The sequence below is a fragment of the Pteronotus mesoamericanus genome, unplaced genomic scaffold (genome assembly GCF_021234165.1).
Source record: "Pteronotus mesoamericanus isolate MK-2021 breed Mesoamerican mustached bat unplaced genomic scaffold, CSHL_Meso_final contig_2, whole genome shotgun sequence".
NCBI lineage: Eukaryota > Metazoa > Chordata > Mammalia > Chiroptera > Mormoopidae > Pteronotus > Pteronotus mesoamericanus.
In genome coordinates this window covers 19,550,513-19,565,306 of record NW_026555084.1, presented here as the reverse complement: position 1 = coordinate 19,565,306, position 14,794 = coordinate 19,550,513, and the positions used below count along the sequence as shown (strand labels likewise).

At 36.8% G+C, this 14,794-nt stretch overlaps 1 protein-coding gene across 1 annotated transcript; it reads right to left on the bottom strand.

Moving 5' to 3' along the window:
- Window positions 1–265: 265 nt before the first annotated feature.
- YIPF5 (Yip1 domain family member 5) lies at window positions 266–13,035 on the bottom strand. The gene is made up of 6 exons (XM_054568239.1): window positions 12,926–13,035; window positions 12,279–12,398; window positions 5,633–5,805; window positions 4,447–4,592; window positions 2,568–2,749; window positions 266–1,239 (listed from the first exon to the last, which is right to left on the bottom strand). The coding sequence occupies exons 2-6, from the start codon at window positions 12,386–12,388 to the stop codon at window positions 1,077–1,079; spliced, it is 774 nt and encodes a 257-aa protein (XP_054424214.1). The 5' UTR covers window positions 12,389–12,398; window positions 12,926–13,035; the 3' UTR covers window positions 266–1,076.
- Between the last annotated feature and the right edge of the window lie 1,759 nt (window positions 13,036–14,794).

The following is a 14,794-nucleotide window of genomic DNA, read 5'->3' as shown; positions in this document are numbered from 1 at the left end:
AATGATCAATATGTAAGACATAGTATGTTCTTAGAGATTATCTAACAAGAGAACATGACAATATTAACCAAGTAAGTTTAATAACAAAGAAATAATGTTCTACCTCCAAGTAAACAGCTTTTTGTTAAATCTTTTTTTCTATGATCATATACTAGATGATTTATATTCTTAGAGCTTAGAATAAGTTGGGATTACATATTAGGCACTAGTTAAAGAAAATGGGACATTGAGAATAGTGGCTTAACAAACGTAAACTCGACAACAGTTAAAACTGGAAAAATTTTAATAAGCGTCAAATGCACTTTACATTGATAACTGCAATACTGAAACTGACATTTTAAATATTTTTTTTCAAAAAATGTTAGTGATTTTCTTTTTTCTGGGACACACGGAGATCCAACTATGAGCATTCATATGAAACATCTAGGACACAATGGTTTAGTTAGTGCTAATATCTAAACAGGTGTTCACATTTCATGTCTACAATAAGGCAGACTGTGAACTTCTGTATCGTTGAATTTTAGCAAAAATTCCATAGAGATAATTTAAAGAAGTGTCAAATTTTTGAAGTGTAAACTCATAAACTCTACATTGGGATCACTTTTTTGCTTGATGTGCATCTGACTTCAGGCAGAATGAATACAGGCAGTTTTTCTTTCCTAATTCCTTGGAAAAATATTTCTGCAATAAGTCTTGTGTCTTCTTTACTATGGGTTGTTTTTAAGAAAGATTATCAACTCTGTGGCGAGTTTCCCACAGTTGATAAAAATCTATCAAAAACATCATAATATAATTTAAGGAGAAAAGTTGTTTTTCAAAGGCTATAGGAAAGAAATAGCACTTCTTATTCTTATAAGCACAAACACTTAAAGCTAATCATACTGCAGGTAAATCCCATATATTCCAAAGTTCTATAAAAATGAACAGAAGATCCATGTTTCCTTCCATTGCTCCAATAGTCAAGCGTGAGAGCTGCATGAGAGCTGCACTATAGCAGTTTGCTGGTCCAATTTAAGAGTCTGAAGTCCTTTTGGTGTGTTTGGCCCAATGACGTCCACATTCCGGATAAATTCAGTTCAAAAAACAGAAATTAGGGCAAAGACTCCATATAACAAAGCACAAGGATATGCTACTAGAAGTTGCTGTCCTTCCATGGCTAATGCAGAAATAAAAATCTTGGAAGCAGAAAAACTACACCATCCAATAATTCCAGCAGTGAGAATAATTCCTACCATTCCTCTGAAACCGACAAGGAAAAACAGAGAGGGTGAAAAAAGACAACAGATAAAATTAGTTATGTAAGAACATACTATAATAAGAAATTCTTTTAAAAAGCATTTTAAAAATACATTTGCAGGAAAAATAAAAAATCAAGATATTTCCCCCGAAGTGTTCAAACGTATTTCACAGTGAATTCAATAATGCTAAATTAACCCTGTGATAAAGAGCTCAATTATGAATACATTTTGTTCCTTTCACACAGGGTTCCTCAACCTGGGCACTACTGACATTGGCCAGGTGTACCTCTGTTGCAGGGGCTGTTCTGTGCATTGTGCTGTCAGGAGGCTCAGAAGCATACCTGGCCTCTAGCCATGAGATACCAGTAGCACCCTGCAGCCCCCACGGCAGTGACAACCAGTGTCTCCAGGTGCTGCCAAATGTCCCCTGGAAGCAAAATTGCCTCTGGTTGGAAAACACTATTTTAGTAGAAAATACGATCTATTGAATTCAAATGTAAATATATCAATCTCAACAAATGAGAAGAGTGAAGCAGTTTCTATACTGAAAACCTGAAGCATTTTTATCTAAAGCAGGAATGCTACAAAGCCATCCCCTTGCCACATTTCTGGTATAGAACAGCTGCTATATGCTCTGCTCATAAAGCTCTGATTTCACTGCCCAAGCGTAACAAAGCTTGCTCACTGGTTATGTCCCCCGCCAGCCACAAGGAGGAGCCTGACCTGCGGGGAGCGTCTGCCCACTGGCCGTCGGGAGAGAACCTTACACCTAACTCTTTAACCTTACCTAAATTATTATCTAAAAATCACACATATTTAAAGCTGCTTACAAGTACATCTGAGAATATGATAGGCTAGTAACAGCCTTGGCCAAAATATGTTTCATTTTCAGTTAAAAAGCTGCCAGAATATTTATGTTTATTATTCATTCACTTAGCACGTGCCCAACATCTTTAAGAAATCAGACCGTCAAAAAATAACAAAGAGAATGTAAACATAATTTTTAACAACTTAATCTTTTCCACACTAAAATTACATTAACCATCACTACTATTTAATTTACAGACACTGGGTAAGTGAGCACAAAACTAGTGAAGTTCTTTATCACAGGTAAAAAGCAGAGGTGGTGTCATAGATTTTAAAATTTATTCTCCATTCCACTGCCCCTCAGCTGAAAGCATGCGGCAGTCCCCAGCCAGGGGCACTATCTGCTGTGTGCTGCATCAGTGACTATCTCAAACTGATGCGGGGTGGGGGCGGGGGAGGGCAGGGTACATCCTAGTACACAGGACAGGTCAATCAGCACCCAAAATAAAAATCAACACTTACTGCAAAGAAAATATCACTGCAAAGCTGGAAAGTAGGATCATGGGAAGAAGACAATATCCAAGGACACTTGCCACACAACCAAATGAAACGCCTGTCATACTCATTAAGTTTAATAAACAAAACATTCCTAGGCATCCAATTGCACTGATCCCATATACATAGCCAAACTGGATTTTGCCAGCCTATGGATAAAGAAAAGATTACAGATTAAAGGGCAAAAAATAAGTTCTTTTTGGCCCTATTTCACCTAAAATGGTATACATAGAAGATATTTAATTTATGAGCATCAAAACCTACAGAGGTACCTATTCTTTATGCAGAGAAGTAAAACACTGAAAAGATTGGCTTTTATATTTTTCTTAAGAAGTTTAAAGTATCTACCTCCTAATACACAGGTATTTGGTTTTTCATTTCCTAGTTAATATTTGGGCTTGGCGTGGAATTCAACAAATAGATACAAAATTATGGTACAATCACCTAAAGTAGTAGATTTCTAAAAAGACATCTGGCTGATTTTAAGCACATAAACTATAGAAACAAGATGGAAAGTCATTCAGAATATTTGGACGATAGCTAGTATCATTTGAAAGCACCTGATTCCACAAAAACTTCTCCAAAGCAATTTATTCTCATTGGCAGATGTAGCCATAATCTTTTTAACAGTAGAAATAATCGCATCACTCATTTTTTATGTGTGTTAGAGGAGCTAGGAGATGAATGCCAGGATAAGCAGGAAGCCAGAGTTCTGTAGGAAGGTGAGGGGAAAAGAAAGCTGAGTAACTAGGAAGGGGACTGTAATGGAAGATATGGTTTGCTCTCTCTTTTTTTTTTTTCCAAATTGTTCGTTGATTTATAAAGTCCTTTGACCAAAAACAAGCAAACAAACAAAAACTGAACACAGTAAAGGTTAGGTAAATTGGAGTTCCGGTGCTATTAGTCAAACTAATACAATGATATGTATTCAGGTCATATTATAATAAAATCAGCTTTCAGAGAAGCCTTCAAAAAGTTCCTGGTATGTTGGGTTTTTGACATATAAAACTCAACTACAAGAATGCCTCTACAAATTATGTTAAATGGAAAAACCCTTGGAATTTTTATTAGACTAAATATTTATTTGTAAATCATTGACTGAGCATGTAGAAGTTTGAAAGGGCTCAGCTGAGTTCATTGATGAATTTGCTCACGTAGCAATAACAAACTCTCATACTTGCACAGTGTTTTAAAATTTTCAAAGTGTTCTCAGATAACCTGTCTTGCTTAATTTCTAGCATAGTCTTGTTAGGTGGAAAGCACACAATTATCTATCAGAGCTCAAGGACAAAGCAGGAGTTCTGAGTTCATGCCCAGCTTCTCACTAAAAACCACATCTTCTATTCACTACTTCTTTTAATTCAGAGATATTGGAGAAAATAAATAGTAACAATTATCTCTACAACTTTTAATTTTCAGGATGCTTTAATATTCTTAGGGAGGTGGGAGATAGGGACTGAAACCTCTTGTTCTTTAATGTTCCCAGTTGTTAAAAGTCAAAATAACATGTAGAAAAATAACCACCAGCAATAGAGCAATAGGTTAAAAAATTTTATCAATCTGAAAAAATAAGAGATTCTGATGAAGGACCGAAGTCACACAAGTTATTTATTTATTATTAGTTTTTCCCTAACAATTGGACCACTTATAAGAACAAGAAATGATTTCTCAATAATATATTTATTATTAATGGAGATGTGATGAATATATATAATTTCAAGCAACCTAACACTGTTTAAAACATATCAAAGACCTGATATATAAGCAGTCACAAAAAATGGCTCTTGGTGGAACATGTGAAGAACGTCCTTTAAGCATACACTGAAAATTGACCCTAAAATCTTACCAGTAACAACGTGGCTCCAAAGGCAAGGCAAAACACCATGGGTCCTGCCAGATCAGTCTCATTCATGATGCTGCCATCTGCTACTTTTAATGGGTGTAACACTGTTAGTGTTTTTTGCCAGATATGGTCAAAATTGATACCTAATTCTAAAGGAAAAGAAAATAAGGAAGTCAATTAGGATTTGTGATATACCCTTAGTTTACCAGAATCTGTGTTAGAAAAGGAGACAAAATGAAACACCCAGCATCAAAAGAGGATCTAGCAATACCAGATAAAACTATTTGGATGAGCTCTCAATACGAGCCTTCACTGATTGTGTGCTTATTTCACAAATATCCAATTTCTAGTTTTGTGCTGGAAAAGGGGATACATATGATGAAACACTCAGCTACGACTGCCCAGCAAAGACTATATGGACAGGATTAATTGTAAGGTGTCTTTTACCTGCAACTTCAGGAATATCTGAAGGCCCTGTGAAACTGTGTATGAAACTATGTTTGCATGCATATGTGTACACTTTCCTGATGACTATTATTTATAGCTTTCATTATACTTTCAAAGTTTATCAAATCCTCTGCTCCAAAGAAAATATGCAGAACTACTGCTTTATGGGTTTTGGAATACAGTTTGAAAACCACCATATTTTTCAGTGATGTTACTAGTTCTGCCAGCTTATTTCCATTTGGAATAATCAATATCATGCAATTTCCTGTCATATTTTCCACAGATAGAATTTAATATAAAGTAAAAGCTGATGCTAATCTATTGACATACTTTATTATCACTTTATAAAAATCTATTAAAAATCTGGTCCTTCTGACTCAGTGAGGTTTCATATATAATATGTTTAAAATGCATCACTTAGTAGAAACCTTTTTCTAAAATATTGTTCTTTTAAAGGAAAGGACAACTTCTCCAAACTAAGATTTATTTTCACTAACCAGATGGATACTATAGAGCAGTGGTCCCCAACCTCTGGGCTGCAGACCGGCACTGGTCGGGGGCCTGTTAGGAACCAAGCCACACAGCGGGAGGTGAGCTTGAATGCAATGTGCTTGAATCATCCCAAACCATCCCCCTCACCCCGGGCCATGGAAAAACTGTCTTCCACAAAATTAGTCCCTGGAGCCAGAAAGGTTGGGGACCGCTGCTATAAAGTACTATCAAGTGTTGTAACCAACCTGACCTTCTAATAAAGGTGGCTCATCCTCAAAGCTGTTCCCGTAAAATGGCTGAGGTGCAGTTGGAGCATATGTCTGCGTTGGCTGGAGAATCTGCCCGGTGTATGGCTGCTGTGGCTGCATCATGTCTGGAGGGACAAACCGGCCTTGCTGCGAGTAGTCATAGCCAGGATACTGTCTGTAGATCAAAGTCAGTCACATTTCTCAAAATTAGGTCACTCCCAACAGTTAATACCCCTGAGAATCTTAGTCATTCAATTCCGAGGATATCTACCTTGAGCTAGTTTTTATAAATGAGGCTTGAAACGATTACTAAGATCAAGCTGATTATCGCCACTAAGCTGTGTTTTATAGAGAAGCGTCCTGACAATGCCAACATTCACTTATGCAGCATTTAAGCATTTTATGAGCTATTTAACTTCTAAACATTAGGAGGTCAACAAATTAAAACTTAAAAATCTTGCCTATTATGAAGATAGCTGTGAAATAAAATTTATGTCTAAGACTATGAATGAAAACTTAAGATGACAGACTCTGTACTACGTTATGTAATTTTCCTTTGTAATTTGGAACTCCATCATATGAAAAATCATTCTTTACTTTTTTTATAAAATACAAATTTAATCTGATTACAGTGAAATAGTCAGATGGTTGCTTTCATCTTTTTCATTTTTTAGAACAGTTTTAGTTTTAGGGAGTAATTTAGGAGGTAGCAGAGGGTTCCCATATTCCCCACATCCAGTTTCTCTTATTATTAACATCTTACCTCTGTGTGTGTGTGTGTGTGTGTGTGTGTGTATTAACATATTACACACACACACCCACACACACACAGCATCTGGCACAAATGCCACCCCTTTTTAATGACAAACTTATTATAAAATCATCAGCATGTAATTCTGTAACATAGTAATATCACATTCAAGCACATCATATGGCATTTTAGGTGAAATGTTCAAATTAAAACTATAAATTATTACACCCATATTATTACCGTACCAACCACACTCAAGCAGACCTTACTTCTGACAGACCCTGTATTTTAAATTTTTCCACCACTTACCCCCCATACCCTCTCTTCTACCTCCACCCACACCCCTCCCCTGCTGCAATCACCAAACTGTTGGTTATTTTTTGCAAGTTGGTAAATCTTTTCAAGAACAAACATCAATTTCAGAACACAGAATGAAAAAAATCAAGCTGTCTCTTTGTGAAAGCTTTCTGCGTATAACGAAACACGATTAGTACACCTTGCATGTGAATTGTCCTTTTAATTTTTCAAAATACTTAAATACCTAGTGTTTTGTTATGTACTATGTAACAAATCCTGCATTCTAGAGGGAAAGGCCTTATCCTGGCTATTTCAGTGATGAAAATAATATGAAACAGAAGGGTACTGAAGCAGTGTCTTTAAGCAACTGTTTTACAATGATCTGGGAAACACTGACTGTCCTATCAATGGGACTAATCCAATGAAAAGGTAAGAAATACAGAAGTAAAATAATTATTTAAAAATTCAGACATTTTCAAAATGAGAGCTGAGAAGCCTTGGAAATCCTTTAGTCTAATTACCTTTAAAATTTTTATGGTTCCCCTTCAATACTACAAAAATCTAATGAACTCCATTAATATTATGAGATTTTTAAATTAAATCTATTTTTTAAATTAATTGAGCACCTTGATTACAAGAGAATCAAAGCAAGGAGAAATTTTCAACTACACAGAGCTCTTTGTAAATTCCAGTGGGATTCTCAAGACTCACCACACTAATCCAGTCCATGCTGGAAAAAAAGATACTATTTATTTTTATGGTTACATAAACATACAGACTTCACTACAGCATTCTTTTAACAATAAAAGATAGAATGAAACAATATCAATAGCTATCAGGAAATATGTTGTGATTTGGGCATAGCTTACCATGCACTTGTAAAAGAAATGAGGCAGCTGCACACAAGCATTGATAAGAAAAAATAATTAAGAAATAGTCACTGGGGGAAAAATGTTCAGGAGAATATATACCATATGCACTGTTCTGACTGTGGGTTTTAGAATATAGCTATATCCATACATATGTGTATATGTATTTTTTATATAAGTAAATAATTATATAGGTAAAGGGACCTGGAAAGAGGGAAAAAGAAGACTTAAATGCACTGTTGTAAATGTTTAATGTGAATTATCTCATATTATGTTCACTACAACTATAGGAAGTTGAGTTTTTCATACTCTCCATTGTAAAGATGTGGAAACTGGTATTTGGATTAAAATGATTTGCCTATGTGGTACAGGATTTAAAGCTGGACTTTCAGACTCTAACCCTTAACAACTGTAGTAAAAATCCCTCCCAAATCCCACCTTACAGAGATGGCTGTGATAATTTATCTGTCATTGCACTCCCATAGTCATTTTGGTATATAAATATGCTGACTTCCACTTACTTACACATACACACAACCCCACAGGGACAGCTGGTTGAAATAAGACAAGAATTCACATTTTCTAATTTAAAACAATATGTTATTGTGTTGATCTTTATTAGGATGTATCATAATTCCATATCTGAGTTTATGAAATAGCCAGAAAAGCTCCTTATAAAGGTTTCTACAATCTGTACAGTCTGTATTTTATTCTCTCTCACACAGAAAAGAGAAATATGAATATATATATGCAATAGAAAAATAAAAAAGAATGGTACAGGCTAGTGGTTTTCAAACTCTTTGATCTTAACACCCCCTTTTATACTCTTAAAGTTTAGTACTGAGAGCCCCAAATATTTTTATGTGGGTTATATCTGTCAATATTTACTACATTAGAAATTAAAACTGAGAAATGTTTAATGTATTTATAATTAATTCATTTAAAGTAACAATAAATCTATTACATGTATTTTATAAATCTATTACACTATTTAATTTTGATAATCACATTTATGTCTGGTTTAATAGAAGACAGCTAAAAATTCTTTTATCTGCTTCTGCATTCAATCTGTTGTGATATATTGTTTTAGCTGAAGTTTCTGAAAAAAATGTAGTGCTGTAGACTTGCAGTTGGGAAAAAAATGTTTTTAAAAACTTTAAAATATTCCTTTTGATACTACATCAAAACTCAAAACAAACTGGGAGATTTTTACATTTAAGTTGCAATGTGGAAATTGAAACAATACTAGTGAACTTTTAATGCTATTGCATTAAAATACTAAATTAATCTGTCCTGTACTTTGAAAGGATCCTTTCTTTACTCATGAATGATTTTGTAACATCACGCACTGGCCATTTAGAAAATATTAGTGTGAGTTATGCAGATGTTCCAAATATTGACATATAGTATAAAATACAAAGGGTGGGGCAAAAGTAGGGGTACAGTTGTCTGTATGGAAAGTAATACAATAAGTAATAAATAATAATACCTGAATAAGTGCTACTCTGTTTTGCATACTCACAATTATAAACTTGTTTTTGCCCCACCCTGTATATAATATAAATACAAAAATCACATTTATAACCTCACCGCTGCTCTCCTAAGAAAAATGGCTAACTACTGGGACGATGACAAATTCATGGTGATGAATACAAGTTTTCCACAATCCTCATCTTAGCCAGAAAACACCAATTCGATCATTTGCTGCATACTGTCAATTGTTTCCCTTCAAGTAGCAAGCTTACCTCACTCATTCTTGAGAAAATATCTGTCAAATGCTCATCTGAATAACCATAATTTGTGTGTCAGTACTTGCCAATAAAAATGGTTTCCTTGAAAAAGAGGCTGATTTAGCTTGAGACCTAAACTGCACAGGGGCTTTTCCTAAAAACAAATCAGTGTACTTCTGTGTGAAGTAGAAGTACTTTATGACTGATTCCCGTTTTATCACACAAAATATTTTAAAAATAGGTGTATTCAAAGGTCAGGACATAATAAAACTGTAATTCTTACTGCTTCATTAATGGCATCCTTAAATAAAATTGATTCCCCCACCCTCAGCAAGTGTGTGGCAATGCAGAATACAATGATTACTAGAACAATCTGATGCCCTTGTCTTAATTCACATTTGGGTACCAGCAGTTTTACCAAGCATTGCTTTTGGGACATCAGCACAAAGGTCGAAACACTGAAAAAGGTATATAATGTCTTAATATTGTTATAAAAATAGTTTTAATCTTAAAGAGTCTCTGAAAGGTCTCAAGGATCCTGTTGGACTTGCAGTCCATACTTTGGGACACTGATACAAACCCATAAATTTCATGTATGGAAGAGAAATACTGTAAGCAATCACAGCTTCAAAGAGGCACCATCATCCCTTCTTCAAGATGCAAGGTGAGAATGCCAAGACTATGGAACTTTATTATTTTCTTTTTCTGGCAGGACCTGGTCAGAAAAACTCCCGAGTCAACTCTTCTAGCTTTAATCTAAAACACTGTATGGTAGACATGATCTTTGTCGACTAAATTAACACTTTTACAGCAGGAAAAGCAGCAGATAGTAAACCTGCTTTGGTACTTATAATCTACAGCAAAGCCTGTCAACATACTGAGTAGACTACTTAAGTTCACAAAAATCCACAGAGAGTCCATAAAGGTATTATCAGTTAAGTCAAAGATGAAAAAAATACTAGCTTTCAATATTTATATGGTATTACTACATGTCTTACAGGTGTATCTAGAATACAAGGTGGGTCCTGTGCAAATATGACATTCATAAAACTCAACAGATTAAGATCAAATAGGCCTTATTATTTTTATTTTTGTTGTTTTCATATGAATGAGTGGTATTTTATAAGAAAACTATGCAAAATGTTAAAGTTGACTTCATAGGGAAAATGTAAAACTATGGGTTAATAATAGTAAGTCAAGTCAAACTTGAAGGCAATCCAAGTCATATGCTATTCAAACTTATAATTCATCAACAGATAAAAGTTATCAGCTGATCTTTGTTACCAAGTTGGCAAAACAAACAAAACATTGTTAGCAACCGAACGTCTAAACAGCTGCTCTGAAAAACTGAAATGAGATGATAAGTGGAATGACAAATTACACCTTTGAGTAACCCAAACATGCACAGGACAGGAAAGAAAGGCAGAGACCGATCAACCTAGGAAGCTGCAAACTAAGTGGAATAATTCTTCTGAGTCCAAACATCAATACATATAATTTGGTTAAAATGGCTTGCACACAGGGAGGGCTTTCCGAAGGCCTGTGGCTGTGGTCTGGCTAATCTTACATTCATTTGCCCTTTCACATACAGAACAAGCATGAAAATACAAATGTAGGTAGATAAATGAATAAAAATTCTCAAATGATTTTTCCAATTCTGCCCAATTGACTGAACAAAACAGATTAATCTTCAAAGACACATAATTGAGAATTTAATAGGAAAAAAAATGTGATTCATAGTTTTTACATGCTCACTCCCATTATGCGTTCACCGTTGTTTTTTTTTTGTTTGTTTGTTTGTTTTGGCAGCGGGGGATGGGGCGCTTAGAATACATCAAAATTAACAGATTCAAGAGATCTGCAACCTGCAAAATATATAACTCATACCAGACAGACCAGGCTATGGGGCTGCATTTCATTTTCTGCTGTTTTTTATATTCTCGGGCACTTCCATTCAGACGTATGAGCTCTGACACGTTCCAGTACTACATGTTTCTCTCAGCTTGACTGGATTCACCATCTTCCCCCGTCCTCATCCTGGAACAGTGTTCATGAGGTTTTCGGCTCACAGCCCACAGATGAACACAGATGACGCATGAACTGTCTGAAGTCATAGGCACATGTATGTGGATATGTGAGTAGTGCTCATGCACATATTTATCCAAGATAGACCCACAGTTTTCATTAGATTCTTAGAGGAGTCCTGGACCATCTATAAAAGGTTAAGCAACGCTGGTATAGGAAACTCATTCACTGGTTGGGAGGCTAACAAGATTATCTTTAAGGGACTAAGAAAATAAAGATAGGATGTCCTAGAGGACACTAGGTAGAAAACCTTCAGTTAGTTTCTTTTTGCCACAAATACCAGGGATTATTGAAAAAATGATTAAGAATAATAATTTAAGGCTGAAAGGCTTTGAGTCCCCTGCTTCAATCCGCAACTGGCAACTTGTGTGTACTGACAAGATTTTGGTGTAAATAATAATAAAAATGACTATCAATTGCTATTTGAAAATCACCCGAGGAAGCACCCGGTGACTCAGGACGTTCAGAGTGTTAAACAGTGTCGCTAGTGCTTTCAATTAATGTTGATAAAGTCTGAAAGTTGGGCTATTTAAACTACTAAAAAAGCCATTAAAAGGCTTTAATTGTTAAGTGGTCTTGTGGACTAAATAGCCTATATTCCAGGTACCTGACCACTTATCCACATCTTCAATAGTGTAGAAATACTGTAACTAGAAAAAGTCCTTCAACAATCTACTTTTCCACCGACTTCACACCCGAAGATTTGGCAGCAGATACCAAACTCTTACTAGGGCGATCCCTTCAAACCCAGCCCAGCGGTACAGTTCTCTCGCGAGGAAGAAAGGTAATGAAAAAAATCCCATTTCTGATCAGCAGGGACACGTTCACACATTCAGTCTGAGGCAGAACCCAGCATTCTGGGCACAAGCTTTCACCACAACCTTGAGTAAACAAATTGCCAAAGCTGAAAAGTTACTTGCTATAGGGTCCTCCACTTCCTCCATAATCATAGGACTGCTGTGTCTGGTCATCGATGCTGTAACTCGTCTGGTAGAAATCCGTGTTTAAGTTGTCAAAGCCTGACATTGCAAATGAGCTGCAAAGAGGAACGGCAAAGACTGTTAAGCTCAAGATCCTACTGAAGTCGTACCTAATACTGTGCTTAAGCAAATACCCGCAAAAGGCAGCAAATACAGTATTTCTTCTGAAATTTTGAGAAGCAACATGTGAGGGTGGGTCGGGAGGGCGGGATACGGGGGTGCCAAGGAAATCTTTAGTCTCTCAAGCCAAGGCACCTCCACTTAAGGAATTGATAAGCCTTGGCTTAGGGGCGGGGTCGTGGGAGGAGTGGCTCCACCGGGTCTAAAATAACGATTTAATCTCGGGGCTGGGGTTTACAACTGACAACGCGGCTGTTTCCTTGCAAAATAAAGCCAAGAAAGTGCAGAGTCCTGGAAGGCCGCGCCGCGCCGTTGGTGCAGAGGCCGCGCGTCACAGCAAGGGCTTGAAGAGGAGCAGGGATCTGAGAAAAGGACCCGGCGCGGCGCCGAAAGGCGTCAACGAGCCGCGCCGCACGGGTGTACGGAGAAACACAGCAGTGTGCCACGGGCCGGGGACACTCACCAAACACAGAGGCGACGGTAGCACCTACTCCGGCGCCAGATAATCCCGAGAACTCAGTTTAAGACTCAGAGCAGGCACCGTTGCTACGTGTCACAGGCCAAAGAACTACTTCCGGGGCACACCCCGTTTGCGCAGGCGTATTGGCCGATTCTGCTGTCCTCGGTTGGACATCGACGGGGCGCGAAGTCTGGTGCAGCGCATGCGCAGTATTGACCAATGGGAAGTGGAGAAATACTTCTGGCCGCCTGGTTAGTGGTGGAGGCACAACGGCGCAGACGCAGCAACTGTTTTTCGCTATATGGGAGGAGAAATCCTGGAGTTCTGTTTGGTGAAGCCGCGCAACCGTTTAAACGCAAGGGGTAGACCCTCGATGTGTCTGGACTTATTGTACTATAATTCAGGCACTATGCTAAGGAGTTGTTTATTTATCCTTATACCCAAGTGAGATGGTTACTCTACTATTTTCCTTATAGGTTAGCCTGTTAAACGTCCGTTTCATAACACTGAGTGCAATGTTACCTGACAAATCTGCTTTACACCCGAAAATATAAAATAGTATTCAGTGTCAACAGTAATTGAAAAATGAAAAAATTTAAAAAGAGAATGGGCATCAATAAGTACCTGTTTAAGAATGAATTGTTGGATATAGATATTCAAATTCGGCTTCTGTGAAAGCAATTACCATATTTACTGTACTTTTTTCCTCTCCAGCCCTGGCCCAATTGAGAAGCCAAGTAAGAAAACTGGGTTACATGATTAAATCTTCCATATGGTTTGACTTTGAAAGATAAGCCAAGGGATCCTGCAGAAGCCCCTCGGGGATTTTGAGAACACCAGTCAATTTCACAGCTAGTCAGGTAGGCCTTTCTTTTTGGAAGCTTGCTTGCTTGCTTATTTATTTATTTACCTGGTGTTGCACCTGCTCACCCCAGGGCAGGTTCCAGTGAGCGCCAGTAAAGAAAACTGGAGTGCTTCGTAAATGTGCTGTCCTCCGTTAGAGTCACTGAGCTGGCTTCATTAGTAGGAAACCTCAACCAGCTCAAGAGATGACAGAACAGAAAGTGGGCTTGTAATAGCTGCCCAGTTCTTCTTTGGAACCTAGTGTGTCAGTTGCCAAACTTGTAACAACAAAAGGAAAGTAATGTCTTTTCATTAGTTTGACAATCATGCTAGTATGCATATTAATACTTTCATATAATTCAAAAACACAAAAATACTCCATTTTGGGGGCGATGGCAGTGAAATTGTCCTTAAGTATCTTAGAGTTGCCTTCTTTTCCCCCTATTTTTTAGCCAATATGTCATGGGTAATTGTGCCAGAAAATTTTGATAAGGACATGAGTTATTTTCCCCTACTTTCAGCTATATCCACAAGCACTAAATAAGGTAGGGATTTGGCAGCTGTGAATGTATCGTGTCAACTTCCGCAATGAAACGTCTTAATTATGGTAAAAACCATTGCAGGTGCCCAAGATGTGTCTTGGCTACCTCTGGATTATTAATTATGTAACCCCGTATCCCAAATATGACATACATATCCCCAAAATTATCCTTTATCTCTTAGAGAAAATTTCCCTCATCAAATTCTGCTTCTGTTATTTCAGTTATTTTACTTCAAATGGTAAATTATTGCTTTGGGGAGACAAATTTGCCTATAACAAAATTGGATGCTTTTGGACAGAACTGGTTTTTAAAAGGCAAAAAAAATATTAACCCCAATTTAATAATTATTTTGGGGACTTTGACTTCAATATTGCAAGTGCCTCATGTTCTTACAAAACAAAACAAACCCTTTTTGATCATTTTTAAAACAGTATTGTAAGTATTTTTATTTTACATATCTCCAATATCTTCCTCAATAACAAAGGCA